The sequence below is a fragment of the Neolamprologus brichardi genome, unplaced genomic scaffold (genome assembly GCF_056152115.1).
Source record: "Neolamprologus brichardi isolate AB-2024 unplaced genomic scaffold, ASM5615211v1 NODE_ptg000031l+_length_7269946_cov_1, whole genome shotgun sequence".
In the NCBI taxonomy this organism is placed as follows: domain Eukaryota; kingdom Metazoa; phylum Chordata; class Actinopteri; order Cichliformes; family Cichlidae; genus Neolamprologus; species Neolamprologus brichardi.
Genome location: NW_028270136.1, coordinates 4,617,860 through 4,632,969, shown reverse-complemented (window position 1 = coordinate 4,632,969; position 15,110 = coordinate 4,617,860). Strand labels below are relative to the sequence as shown.

The following is a 15,110-nucleotide window of genomic DNA, read 5'->3' as shown; positions in this document are numbered from 1 at the left end:
TTTAGAAAACAAGCATGTTTTATAACATGGATTCTTCTTTCCAAAACCAAAACTTTTCAAAATGACATTTTATTCGGTGTGACCCAAGATGACGGTCTGAGCAAATAAATTAAATAAAAGTTGTTTTCTCATTGGCTTCTGTAGGACAAAGATATCGCCATCATGTGGCCTTGAGATACTGCAGCTTGCTCGACCATCGCTCCAATAGATCAGACTGTTTTCTAGCCACCTCTATATTTGTGTTGACCCGTTCATTTATTTTTAAAAAGCCAGTTTAATTACTTTTATATGCTGCTAGCTTAAGCTATACCAATATACCATAAATTATGAGTAGATTAATATTCTATAAGAGAGAGCTGAGCGTAAAAGCGAAGCTCTCAATTTACCGGTCGATCTACGTCCCTGCCCTCAGCTGTGGTCACGAGCTGTGGGTAGTGACCGAAAGAACGACATCGCGGGTAAAAGTGGCAGAAATGAGCTTCCTCTGAAGGGTGGTTGGCCTCTCCCTTAGAGATAGGGTGAGAAGTTCGGCCATCCAGGAGGGGCTCAGAGTAGAGCCGCTGCTGCTCCACATCGAAAGGAGCCAGCTGAGGTGGTTCGGGCATCTGACAAGGATGCCTCCTGGGCGCCTCCTGGGTGAGGTGTTCCAGGCATGTCCCACCGGGAGGAGGCCCCGGGGCAGACCCAGGACACGCTGGAGAGATTATATCTCTCGGCTGGCCTGGGAACGCCTTGGTGTTCCCCCGGATAAGCTGGAGGAGGTGGCTGGGGAGAGGGAGGTCTGGGCTTCTCTGCTTGGGCTGCTGCCCCCGCGACCCGGCCCCGGATAAGCAGAAGCAGATGGATGGAGAATATTCTATATTCTGAAGTCTGTATCACAAAAAATATTTCCTAAAAAAGTTCTTGTGAGGATGTGTCAGTCTCTCTCATGCTGCGTGTTCAATGTGGGGAAACTTTGGCCTGGTTCTCCCCACGCTGTCCAGAACTGCTGTGTGGAAACACCTTTGCATCGTGGGACATCTGCTCCACTTTCTTCTGCAGCTTTACTCAGAAACACTGGCGTTCGCAACCTCGCTGAGGTTCTCCTGGTTGTATTTGTTTAACATTCTTGCGTCTTTCTCTTTTCTTCTTTTTTCTTCTTTCAACTAGAGACCATACCACTTTTTTATGTCCGATACCGTTTGTATGGGGGCCATACAAACTACTGAGTTCCATTTCGAGTTTCTGTGATCCAAATGTCCAAATACCGATAAATTTGGATATGTGCCGATACCGATATGAATGCGATACAGTGTGTTTTTTAATCAATAAAACTGTTTTTTAATATCTTGCTGCACTTTGTATAAGTTTAAATAAACAACAACACTAAAGCTATTCTGTTATATCTGTATTACAAAAAATACACTGCACCCAAAATATTTCATAGATCAGCAAAACTGATCAATCTAATAAACTTAAACCTGCTCCATCCTCCCTATTCTGGTATTTTAAAGAGTAAAGCAACCTAACTAATAGGGTTGCAAACTCCCAGCAAAAATAGGGAACCACCCCCCACCTCATGATGCTTAATCAATGTAATCAACTTTAATTTGATGCAGGGGGGAAAAAAATGCACAGAAATAAATTATTTTTCAAGAATAATTAAATAGATTCAACATCTTTCTTCAACAGAACTGCACAGATGGTTCCCAAAGGAAAAGGTACTACAGCTTACTAGGGTATATTAGACTTAACAGTTACTATATACAGTAATGGACTTCTATACATTTCACATCAGATTAAAACTTTTGGTGTAAGATTCAGATAATTATTAAATAATTAAAAGCTCGACATTTTAAATGAGAATAAGAAAGAAAAGTATGTCTTTGTGCCCCCTTTTCCCTGTTCATGCCCTATCGGCCCCCCTGGCTAAACTTTGCTAGATCCGCCCCTGCACAGTTACGTCAGCTGTAGAAAAAGATCCTGGTGTAGAAATAATATTAAATAAATTCTAACAACAGCTGATCAAGCTTAAACGTGCTGCTGTTGTTCAGCCGCTGGTTTCCTCTTTCTGGTGAGAAGTGAGACAAAAACAAACAAGAGAGACGATCAGCTGATCATTGATCAGTTTATGATTGAAGTAGCAACAGGAGAGAGAGAGAGAGAGAGAGAGAGAGAGGCAGTCGCTCCATATATCGGTTGTTAAGTTTAACGCTGGAATGCTTTACAAACATTCAGAGATGATCTTACACACTTGCTTTACTTCTCTCTGGGAAAACTTCCTCGGAGATGAAATGTTTGCTAGCAGGCTACAAACACGCAGCCGCTCTATCACGTGACCACACTGCTGCGACGTGCTACGGTTATGAGCCGAGTTACGCCGTGTCGCAAGTTTTGTGAGGTGCTTTTTTGATATTTAATGGATCGGATTACATTTTTTATTTCTCTCCGATATCCGATCCAGTAATTTAGGTCAGTATCGGCCCGATACGTAATATCGGATCGGTCCATCTCTACTTTCAACAACACAGCTGTGAAGCAGAAGCCGGCGCACGTTTTCTTTTCCACCTTCTCCTGATTGCTCGACGTGCAGTCGAGGGTGAGGTAACGGCTGATATTAGTCCTGGGCTGAGGTGAATAAGGACACTGTTGTCCTTCACCGTCTCTGTCAGGTCGCACCGGCGTGTACTCAAACTACTGTTGCCACGGCAACGAGATCCATGAGCACAGATTGTTTTGTACTTTTTGCAGGTGGAAGTGTGATTTGCAGTTTGAACTGCTATTGAAGTAAAAAAGTGCACGTAACACCTGTGAGACTGGCACACGTGTGTGTGTGTGTGTGTGTGTGTGTGTGTGTGTGTGTGTGTGTGTGTTGAATGGAGAGAGTTAGGTAACCCTGTTCTTTGTAAGCATGCTGTGTGCTCTAAATCTCGCCTCTCCTCCTTTTCTTTCCCAGGTGGTTAACACGCTCTGCTGTGCTCCCTTCTGAGCCCCCCCTCCTCCCTCCCCATCCTTTACTCTGCCTCTTCCAACATGTCCTCTCAAGACACTGCCATCAAGGGGTCTCGACCTGTGACCCCTCCACTGCCTTCTCCAAGATCCCCACAGTCTCCAGGTATAAACACACACAACACCCTCTCATGTGTCACCTGACATTTAAGATTTTGCTCATTTTCAGAGCAAAATCTATCAACATCCTACAATGTGACTGGCACATCAGCACTTTAATGAGATTAGCCTTGTCCAATTTGATCGCAGAAACTCTAAATGGAACTCAGTAGTGTGTATGGCGCCCACGTGCTCGCCTGACAACATGGGGGCAAGCTCCCAATGAGATAACAGATGATGTCAGGGCTGATTGCTTCCCCGATCTGGACCAGAGCGTCACTGAGCTCCTGGACAGTCTGAGGTTCGACCTGTTGGTGTCAGACGAACCCAAGCACGATGTCCCAGAGGTGCTCTGTTAGACTTAGGTCAGGTGAGCGTGGGGCCAGTCAGTCTCACTGGCCTCCACCTGTTAAACCATTGCTTCAGAAGTGTGTATTAGAGGGGTGACTGGTACAGAGTCCAAAATTCAAAGTCTCCAGAGAAAACAAAGACACTGATGGACCGTTTCCATATGCATGAGCCAAGTAAGTGCGCCATCAGAGTAAGCTGTCCCAGTGTCACGGCCACATGTGTCAACAGGTGTCTGCTCTCCAACTGATCTATAATCATTTCTTCTGCATTAATGTGCAAGTTATGCTCATCATACCAGTTGATGGTGCAGTCCTGCTCTATGGCTGAAAATATCAGAGTTAATTAAGTTTCATCAGAAGAAACTAGCACAGTCATTTACACACAGAGTAAAGAAGCAAATAAGTATGAACTTAGGAACAGTGCAGTTAGAGCGCTCGCTGTAAACAGATCAAAGTATGAACAGTTTGTGTTGCATTGATGTGAACCTACTGTGCCAGTTAACCCAGTTCTTGTTAATATCGTAGTGGTGGTGGGATGGTTCAATTAAACGTCCCTGATGCTGTGAGATGTTTAATGTGACTGATTCATCGTGTGAGGTGGTTTACAGGCACGAAGCATTAGCATCTCTCAGTGCGAGGCCACGCTTCATTTATTTGCACGTGTATTACAGGCACAGTTTCCCTGCTCGAACCGCTCGCCGTACTGTCGCGTGAAATTTGTTGCAATGTAACACACTGAGGATTTTTTCCCCCCACTTCAGAATCTCTGCACCTCCCGGCCTGCAGACGCAGAGATCGCTCGCCTTCCCCTATGAGAGGCTACCTCATCCCCAGCCCTCTGCCCACACGCAGAAACAGGACCTGCTCAGCGTGAGGACACACACACACACACACACACACACACACACACACACATCTGTAGATATTAACGAGAGGAAACAAGTTCACAAATCTCGTGCTGGACGCTGCACGGTGATCAGTTTGTTAATCAGACGCTCAGATTAGCATGTTCAGTGAGACCTTCTGTGTCTAACAATGAAACGCAGCTTTCATCGTTCGTGTCCTCTTCGCAGCATTCATGCAGCATTCATGCAGCGTGTAAATGATTAATATGTGCTGATGCAGACACACAGCAGTGCATGCCAGCACACCATCTGCTCAGTGTCAGTTTGTCAGCTGCTCTTCAGAAGACTCAATTTAAACATGAACTTTTAAACTACGAGCACATGAATTACTCTGTATTTGATGTATTTTTTTCACTCTGGGCTCTGTGTGATGTAAACAAGAGTTTATATTCTGTGACTCGTGCAAAGCTACTCTGGTTGTTGAAGAACATAATAAGATCTGCTTCAAAGTAAATGTTTGTAAAAGCTCATTCAGGCCCAGCCCTGCTCTCTGCAGGTCGCCCTGCAGCAGTCCTGACTTCCTGGCGAGCAGACAGGATGGAGCCAGCTGGTTAGCAGCCAACGACCTTTCAAAATAAAGTGCTTATTTCATATATGGCGGGTCTTCGAGTGTTTAAGAATCTTACGAGGGATCTGCTTCTGCTGGTTCATCAGTCTGTGCTCACGTCCCTCTCTCTGTAATGTGCTTCCTGTGTAGGACGGCTCGTGCATCGGAGGGACCCGTGTTTACTGGCGTGTGTAAATGTTTCTCGCGCTCCAAAGGCCATGGATTTATCACGCCATCGGACGGCGGCGCTGACATCTTTGTCCATATCTCAGAGTAAGTGTGTGTGTGCTTTGTGGATTAATGTGTTCGTGGTCAGGTCGGCGTGGGGAAGCACCTGTGGCGTGGAGAGTGACACACCGTCGTTCTGTGGGTGAAAGGTCAGGATGTTTGTTGCTCTGTCACTGGTGAGGTGTGTGTAGCTTTGGTTTGAAGAAAGGAAACACACAGCACGGTGACGCCGAGCGCAGGAGCAGAATATCTGATGACCTTCACTGCGCTACCTTTGTTATCACCCACAGGCCTGAAACACAGACGTCAGCGACGCGCACACTTAAACACAAACAGCTCATTGGATACTTTTTAAGCACAAAACCATAAAAGTTCACGAAGCCTTTGAGTGACTTTTCCACGTGTTTGTCGAACATCACAGGACCTCATCCTCATCCTCAGCACCAAGACAACACAAGCCTAGTGATGTTTATTGATAATGTTATTGATATATTGATATTAACCCTCGTGCCCTCCTCTGGCTCATTTTGACTGTTAAAGCTTCCCCCTTTGCTGCCATCTATACTCTGTTCATGCGTTTTGCAGCCTTTGACACAAACGCACAAAATCTGAACTTCTGCATCTTTTTTTCCCCTTAATCAACTTGAGCTCTTATCAGAATCGAATCGATCGTTTTCTGGGTTGAACGTGATTAAATGCAGACTTGTTCATTAGCCTTCTCTGCTCCTTCAGCTCATAAATTCATTCTTTTTTTTAAGAATGAACCAAACTGTGGACTCAGCCGGTCCTAAAGGCTTTACTATCCCACTCAAAGGTTTGTTTGGGTTTGTCAGACTTTGTGCAGCCGTCTCTGTGGGCCTCATAATAAGAAAACATTTCAAATGCATGGTTGTGTTGAGTCGGGGTGTTGAAGTGCAGATTCTCAGCTGTAAGTAAAGGAGCTGCTGAAGCTGTTGCAGAAATTGTTGAGAAATTGGGGCTTTTTATACGCGCTCGCCTACTGAAGTTGTTTCGTGCATATTGGGAGGATTTGTTTTGTTATTTCTTCATAAATAAATCAGCTGAAAGATCGTTTCAAGTGTGGGACTTTTTCTGCAAACTCAAAGCACAGGGTCCGAGGAGCTTTCAGTGCAAACCTGTAAGTGTGCAGGAGTGAGAAGGTAAAGATCTACTCCAGCACTTCTTGCCAAGCTGCTAAGTTTGGCCTTAACATCCATGAACGTGCAGGATGATTGTGAAATCCTTTCCCAGGTGAAGAAGACTGTTCAGGAAAAATCTATATTATTATTTACCAGTGACAAACCAGTACTCGGCATGAAGTGGGAAGAAGTTAGTGAAGCTGAGACGTCGACCAGAGGGCAGCAGGTTAAACAGGTGGTGAGTAGCGTGCAAGAGGTCACCTGTGATGGCTGGTTTTCCTGCAACAGGAGGATCTGGCGAAGGCTTCCAGGGGAGGCAGAGGGCAGGCATTGGTTTTTTGTTTTGTTTTGTTTTTTTTGGGGGGGGGGGGGGGGGTGTCTGTGTTATTTACCCTCTGCACAGCCTTCCTGTTCTCAGTAATGGCCCCTGTGTACCAAACACCCAGGCATCAGAGTACGCTCTCCACTGAGGCCAGCAGCAGCTTTCAGTCCCTCTGGACAGAGAAGGTGCAGCTGCTGCTGGGCCTCCTTTACCAGGGAGTTGGTGTTGTGGGACCAGGTGGGGGGGTGAATCAGATTTGTTAAAGCAGCCAAACATGTTTGGCCGCTGCAGTATTTGATCAGATAAAACTAAGATGAGCCTGTACCAATAGGACAGTAATTAAAAACAGGTCACACAGTGGAGACGATGTAATGTGTTGCATTCCTGCAAAATCTGAAAAATAAGCCTTTTATTGATCATGTGTGTCTTTGTGGTCTCTGTGTGTTCAGCGTTTAACTGTCTGCACTTTGAGCCCACACATCGTATCTAAACAATGTTTGATGCTGCTGGGTTTCTTGAATAATTAGATGAGCGATGAGTCGTGCGCTTAGATGGATATGAAAATGAAACCACACGAGAAATCATCGCTCAAGAATCCCGTTCATTAACTTTACACTAACATCTACAAAGAAAGCCTGAGAGCTGTTATAATAATACTGTTGCTTATTATTGTTCATGTCCTCTTCAACAGGAAGTGTCTCATCGTCTGGTTTATCGTGTTTTTAAATCAGAGAGAGGTTTGCCTTTTTAGGCTCTCCTCTCCTTTGCTCTGTTGCTAACTTAGTAGAACATGAGAGGCACAAACTGGGTGAATGGAGTCAAATGGCCATTTGAGAGGCAGAGTGATCATTTGTCTCTACTTGAAAAATACTCAGCTGTAGGGCTGCCACAAACGATTATTTTGATAGTCGACTAGTCACCGATTATTTTTGCAATTAGTCGACTAATCAGATCATCATCCATTGGACGTAAAACGTACAGCTTATTGCACCAGCAGCATCTGCTCTTATATAACTATCGTTAGCTTACAGCTTTAAGTGTTTCAGGTATGTGCTAACTAAAGATAAAGACAAGATGATAGTTTATTAAATTTTAATGAAATTTGCAGATTGTTTCGGTGAAGTTTAATAAACTCCTTGCTATCTAAAATATAACAGGACACCGGAGTAAATTCTCGAGCATCTCACACTTCTGATAATCAGCTGTCTGCTTGACGTTTATTCAGCTGTGTAAAAACTATAACTTTAATCTCAGCCAAACCGATTTAATCAGGAACAAATAAAATACTGGAAAAAAAAGCCAAACAATAACATTTTTAAGTTATCTAAGTGACTTATATATCATGTTTAACCTGAGTAGCGAAAGACGGCGGTGGGTTTGAAAACGATTAGCCGGGAGTCCGGTGTTCTCACGGCTCTAGTGAGCCTAGCTCCCGGCTAGCTATCGAGCTAGTGGCTAACAGACGTCTCCGAAAACGTCGGAGCGCTTTTGAAAATATGTGGTGTCTTGATAAACTGAGCAGATATTTGAGGTTTACACAGCTACATTCTAAAATACATTCGAAAATATGTTAAACGTTTATTTTGTGACCCAGAAAGAATAATAAGAGTAATATTAAAACTAACTAGCTGCCGCCATTGTTGGAAACTGAGCTGGGCTGCGCTATGAATTCTGGGACACAGCTTCTTCTTCTTCTTTGGCCTTTAACGGCAGCTGGCATCCTTGTACATGCAGTGCTGCCATCTTCTGTTTCAGTCCGTTATTACACTCTTAAATCCTACTACTTATTCCTGCGTCTTTTGTGATCTTACAAAGCTTCAAACGACGCGTCGACTATTAAATCAGTCGTCGATGATTTTGATAGTCGACGTAATCGTGACTAGTCGACTAATCGTGGCAGCCCTACTCAGCTGAAGTACTTTTACCTAACAAACCTCTGCTGATGAGACTGAGCTGTGTTACTGCTACTGTCTGTTTCCCCTGAATCAGCCGTGAGCACAAAACTGTATTTGATTCCATCTACAGCTGATCCAACACTCGGGAGGTTGAAGGAAGACAAAAGAGTTCAGCGTGTCTGTAAAATCAGCTGGGTTTGAACCCCTCTGTCTCTCTGTCTCCTCAGCATCGAGGGCGAGTATGTGCCGGTGGAAGGCGATGAAGTGAGCTACAAGGTTTGCTGCATCCCTCCTAAACTCGAGAAGATCCAGGCAGTGGAGGTGACCATCACCCATCTCAAACCTGGGACCAAACACGAAACCTGGTCGGGGCGCACCGTCGACAGCTGAACCTGAACCGCGCTGGTGGGAGGGAAGAGGAGTGGGTGGAGTCAGCATGATTGGGGGGGGGGGGGGAATGAAGTGGGGGGGCGGGGTGGAAGAATGAAGTAGGGGGGGGATAAAACCCTGTGAGTGGTGGAGGAGCCAGAGGTGGTGTTGGTTTGAGTGGTATGTGAATAGATTTCTGAATAGAGGGGGAGACTTCATGTTAGGTTAACTTTTAGATCCATGTTTAAAAAAACTGATAGTGAGATGTTTGAAAAAATAAGTTTTCACAGATTTAGTTTGGAAGAGCTGACCTGGCTGCTGACGACCCCGTGGACCCAGCACCATGGGTCTACAAACTCCACTGTGAGGCGTACTCCTCTGCACTTCTATCATGTGTGTTTGACATGTTTGGCTCAACAAGTGAATTAAAGAACTTTCACCTGGTACGACTGAGTGTTCCTCATTTTGTTTTTGTGTCAGCTGTGTGATGGGAAGGCTTTTTGTTTTTGATCTTTAAAAGAGTTTCAGCTCTGTGTTCAGTTGCATTAAGATCAGGACCACAGCAGGTCGGCCTGTTCTGTCTGACTGGTGAGTTTGATGTGCTCTGCACGCTTCCAGCTTCTGGGATCGATGCTACATTACTCAACCTCTCATACGAGGAGGTGCTGGTTTTTTCTTTGACGGCTTCATTACTAATCGTTTTCTATCCTGTGAATAAACAATCTGTGACTCGTTACCATGTTCTGTTCATGAGTGGGGCATCGTTATCATCTCCTTTTGTGGTCCTTGGTCAGATCTCGGCTGTATGAGTTGATCAGCAGCAGAAACCACCATAAATGGTTTTATGGTAAAGACACAGATAGTTTTATAACAGCCTGCACAGCCACTCAGTGGACAGTTGTTAGCTTCTGATTCAGGGGTTTTTCACACTGATGGTTTTCTGTCTTGCACAAAGCAAAACTAGTTGAAGAAAAAAGTTTACTTGTATCTTCTGACCCAGGAGGACGACTGCAGACTCATGGATGCTGATAAAAGCTGTCAAAGCAACATCAGACTACTTGTGTGGTTCATACTGCAGTCTGGCTTCTTTCTCTCCTCATCCTGTCAGTATGCTGCAAATAAGGAAGCCATGAACATTAATAGGCTGATTATAACTTGTAAGGTGTCTGTGACACTAAATGAAGACACTAGTCTCATTTATCACGACCGCAGGATTACGAGTAAACGTTGAATCCAGTTCTTTGCCTCAGGAGGAGCGACTTACATGTGACGAGACCTTTAACATAACCCAGCTGCCTCCAGCTCACCCTCACCCTGCCCTCCTTCACGGCATCCATGAACCTCCTCTGAGGGCTACATGTATAAAACATATATAAAGATTAACATGATCAGTGTGAAACATCACAGATTCAGTGGGCTGTTAGAGGTTTAATAAAATGAAAAGTAGCAGAAACTTTGAAAGTTAACTACAGTAAAAACGTGATATTCTCCCAAGAACAGCAGGACTCAACAGGGGGATTGTTTAGTGCACACGTATAGTTAAAGTATTGTATGTGGGCTTATAGTTAAACTTAAACAGAACTCACTCACTGTGGTCAATACAAGGTTGGATAGAACAACAAACAAACCTAAAATGCAAAATGAGTGTGTGATAGCATGAAATCCTAAATTCACGTGTGACTAAAGGACAAATTAGGGTGAAACTAAGTGTGAGTGAAGTGAATCTACTGGCTTTTAAAAAGTGATGCACTTTCTGGCAGGTTACTATCATCAGAAAAAGGCTGCTGCCCTCCTCTGGCAGCATTTGTCCATTACAGCCATCGACCGCTCTGTGGACGATGACGGCGTGGAAGTGGATTCCTGCAGGTGCCATCGTGCCCGACGGAGCTGGAGCAAGAACCTGCTGGGTTTTCACGTGTGTTGTCTTTTACAGGGACATTACTGATGGTTGGATTCTCTGCATATTGAGAAACATCAGTGACGATGTGTGATAACTTTATCAGGTAGCAATAAGCATGTTTGGGTGTTTTCTGACCCTCTGGGCTCTATCCTGGCCATTTGTGGCCACTTCACTTTTCTTTTTTCAACCATTTTCGTTCTGTTAATGGAATGAAACTTCCCAAAGGTGTGTATTTTTTCAACATCAGCTCCTTAATAATGTCAATAATATTCACTGTACACCAAATTGTTCCTCTTGACTCTATCGTGGCCATTTTTGGCCAGTTGAACCCATTATAACCACCTTTGTTGATTCCTTGTTACTGGCAGTACTATATCATGCGATTTAGGTAAATTTGCTTTCATTCTAAACTCAACACATGAAAATTGTAGTTTTTAATGTTTTTTACCAAATTACATCATTTACCCATTTTTGGCCAATCAAGCGATTTCATGTAATATTCCTCGTTTCTAGTAGCGGCCTTTGATGGCTCACCTCACTCCAATGGACCAGAATAATGAAACAATTTTGACATAGGTTTGATCTTAAGGATCTAATAGTTTGTGTTTGTGCATGACATTGCCTCACAAACATGTATTTGCAAGATAGACTGGAATAAATAATGACGCATCAAACATTACATGGGCTGCAGTGAATTTCTGTGGATGCAGGTTATTGAGCTTTGAGGTTCCCAGTCAAACTCAGCTTTGAAGCACATGTGAAAAGCACTTTTACTCTTGCATTTTTTATAAAGAGACCATACCCAAATATTAACTCTAGAAACAAAAACAATAACAGGACATTTTGCAGAGTTCAAACCTGCAGCTGCAGCGCAAACAACAACAACTTCTTGTCAACAACCCGCGTTGACAAGAAGGTCATCACTGCTTCAAGCACTGTCTGTATGATCTGGTCAGAGACAAAGGACAGCAGCAGTCCTCTGCCCTTGAAGAAAAGACATCTGCCCAAGATGAAGAAACTTCCTCTCCAGAAGATGAGGGGGCAATCTCCAAAGAGGCTGACTGCATCACCACTGATGATGAGTACTAGCTGAACCCTCTTCTTTGGGGGAGGGTTGGGGTTGGGGGGCATGGAGGTGGAGGCCGAGCAACTGATGGAAAAGAACATAGGAGCATTTTATGAGACAGAGGAGCCGGTGACTGAGTGGATCCCTCATGAAAGGAAAACCATGTGGGTCCCACTACTGAAGAGAGACTGCTCTACAATCCAGTACCCACTGGTATCAAACCAGGGCTCACCCTGTATGCAGTTCCCTGCATTAGCAGCCTGAGATCTACTTTTGACTTTTTTATAACAAAGGAGATCTTTTAGCTGCTGTGCACCCTGACAAACCTGGACGGGAGGCAAAGGTGTGAGGATTGGAGGATTATAGATGAAGTGGAGATGTGAGCCTACACCAGAATAAAGCAATACATAGCATGTTGGATGACAACACTGGAAGTTCTCAGGAAGTAAAAAAGGGAACGGGGTTCAGACTCCAACTGACGGAGGAGCTCCGAGGACAACGTCTTTCCTTCGGGCACCTTGGCAGAGGAACCCCTCAGATGAAAACTGGCACAGGGGAAACAACCCAGAGCTTCCTCCCCAGCTCCTCCAGTTACAACAGAGGAAGATTTTGTTGTCTGTCTTTGGCTTCACCAAAACTACCACGGCGATATCCCACATGCCAAAGCAACGGAGGAATGTGCTTCTTTTGACAGCAACACACAAGGAACCAGCAGTTAGTGATGGGGAATAGAGGATGCGTGAAAGCAAGAAGCAATCCTGGACAAATAGACACAAATACAGCTTAGATAACTTAGAGGATGTTGGCACCTCGAGTTGTAGAAGGAAAACTAACTGATGGCTCTTTTCTCCAATCTTCTGGATGTCTTGGGAAACGATGTCTTTGTCCCGCCGGAAACAACTTCACTGAAGTGGGGGAGTCTTCTACAACCTACAAATGAAGAGTGATGCTGGGAGAGCTGGGACACATGCTCGTGACCTCAACAACTGCAAGATGGCCTTGTCCTTGATTCTTAGCCACTTCTGCCATTGATCTCAAGATACAGTAGTCTGAACCAGAGTCTGACCCAGAGTGTGACCCACACCCCCCAACCCACCCCACCAACGAAGTGAGAAGAATGTGCAAAAGGCGCACCTCCAGGATTGGAACAGCAGCCCCTCAGGTGTAGAAAGTGTGCCTACAAAGACCACTCTACTGTGGTTAGTACATCCTGCTGCTAATGAGGATGCACACAGAAGCACACACACACTGGAATATAAATTTAGATCATTTTATTGGTCATTTCAGTGGTTATTTGGTCATTAAACTGCCTTTCTGGCCACTAACACACCATGTGTGATTTTCTTTTTGGCCATTCATTCTACCCCCCTAGTAGTGATTTATTTTTCATTCTAGTAAAAATAAATCATTGTTACTGTTACTGACCTGCAATGATGATAAGAAAAATATTAGGTTTCATCATTCATATGCTAAAAAATGTGAACTTTATTACTATTTTCCCCCAAAAGCGTAGCAATAATCTGACTGATATTCAAAGGGTATAATATCTGAACATGAATTATATTTTGGTTTTCATGACTAGGACTGGTGCTAATTTAAAAAATCAAGTCAATGAAAGTAGAAAAATGTTTTAATATATATTAATTTTATAGTATTTTGTAAACGTAAACAGGGGGTGGCCATTTTTGGCCACGAACAAGCTGAGAAGGATTTTTTTTGTTTTTCTGTCACTGCACAAAAAAACAAAGATGCATAAAACTCACTGATACTTTTAATTATTGCTACACATCTAACCTCCATCATGGTTAGAAAATAAATCAGTTTGCATGTATTATTTAGGAAAAAATGGGGATTTTATGCTTTTATCCCTATTTAAATCATTAAAATTATGTGATTTAACTGGTATTTAAAGGGTTAAAATTCTGGATTTGATTGAAAGTTTGGTCTTGATGAACAGCACTGATGCTAATCTAAAAAATCAAGTCAAAAAAGTGGAAATTTTTCTTAATACATATGAATTTTATCATATGTAATATGATACAAACATATGTTTAACAATTATATAAAATTGCGAGGTTTGAGGTTGTCTTCCAGCCAGTGCAGTGGACAAACAAACTGGTGTTTAAAGGGTTAAAAATTTAAAAAGTAATAATTATTTTATATTCATGAAAAGAACTGAAGCTTAAAAGCTTTATGCAGAAAAAATGGCAAAAAAACCATGAAAATAATCAAAATTACAGACCTAATGTGTTGGCGGCCACTTTTGACCACGAACAAGCTGAAAGGTTGTGATTTTGAACAAACCCAGTTTGAATATTTACAACGATGCAGCTCCTTGCTGTGACCACTTGAATATGGTGAACTCTCTTGTTAAAGGATCACAGCATCAGCAGACGTGTGCTTTTAACAGCTTTCTAAGCTGTTTCCTTTACAAGGAAAGATCTTGTGGATTTAAATATTCTGAGGACTTTTATTCACTTGTATTTAACAAAAGATTGTGTTTTTATTGAACTCACAGTTCAGAATAATCCTTTTGTGGTATTTAAGGTATGTGGATATTTTCAATTAACACTGTTTATTTGACTGCATTTGAGAGATATGGCATACTTTTTACTCCACAGTGACCGTTATAGTAACCACCTGTTTTTATCAGATTTTTATTATTTTACATTTTATAAGTTGTTTAAATAAAAAAAATAATTTCCATCACCTTAGAGAACAAAACACTGGCTGACATATGCTCCCTTCCTGAGACTTGCCTTATGTAGTTTCAGTCAGGTTTCAGAGTTCATCACAGCACAGAAACAGCTTTAGTGAAGGTTACAAATGATCTTCTTATGGCCTCTGACAGTGGACTCATCTCTGTGCTTGTCCTTCTTGACCTTAGTGCAGCATTCGATACTGTTGACCATAATATCCTATTAGAGCGATTAGAACATGCTGTAGGTATTACAGGTATTGCACTGCAGTGGTTTGTATCATATCTATCTAATAGACTCCAGTTTGTGCATATAAATGGAGAGTCCTCTTCACACACTGAGGTTAATTATGGAGTTCCACAGGGTTCAGTGCTAGGACCAATTCTGTTTACATTATACATGCTTCCCCTAGGCAGCATCATTAGAAGACATAGCATACATTTTCACTGCTATGCAGATGACACCCAGCTCTATCTGTCCATGAAGCCAGATAACACACACCAATTAGTTAAACTGCAGGAATGTCTTAAAGACATAAAGACTTGGATGGCCACTAACTTTCTGCTTCTTAACTCAGATAAAACTGAGGTCATTGTACTCGGC

At 43.1% G+C, this 15,110-nt stretch overlaps 1 protein-coding gene across 4 annotated transcripts in view; it reads left to right on the top strand.

Annotated features, from left to right (window-relative positions):
- Positions 1-8,921, top strand: part of carhsp1 (calcium regulated heat stable protein 1) — a 29,957-nt gene extending 21,036 nt beyond the window's left edge. For all 4 annotated transcript variants that reach the window (XM_087837306.1, XM_087837307.1, XM_087837308.1 and 1 more), the window contains exons 2-5: positions 2,936-3,094; positions 4,199-4,307; positions 5,040-5,162; positions 8,701-8,921. In XM_087837306.1, the coding sequence (XP_087693432.1) occupies positions 3,013-3,094; positions 4,199-4,307; positions 5,040-5,162; positions 8,701-8,863 (477 nt within the window). In that variant the 5' untranslated portion in view covers positions 2,936-3,012 and the 3' untranslated portion in view covers positions 8,864-8,921. The remainder of the gene's footprint in view (positions 1-2,935; positions 3,095-4,198; positions 4,308-5,039; positions 5,163-8,700) is intronic.
- The last annotated feature ends 6,189 nt before the right edge of the window (positions 8,922-15,110 follow it).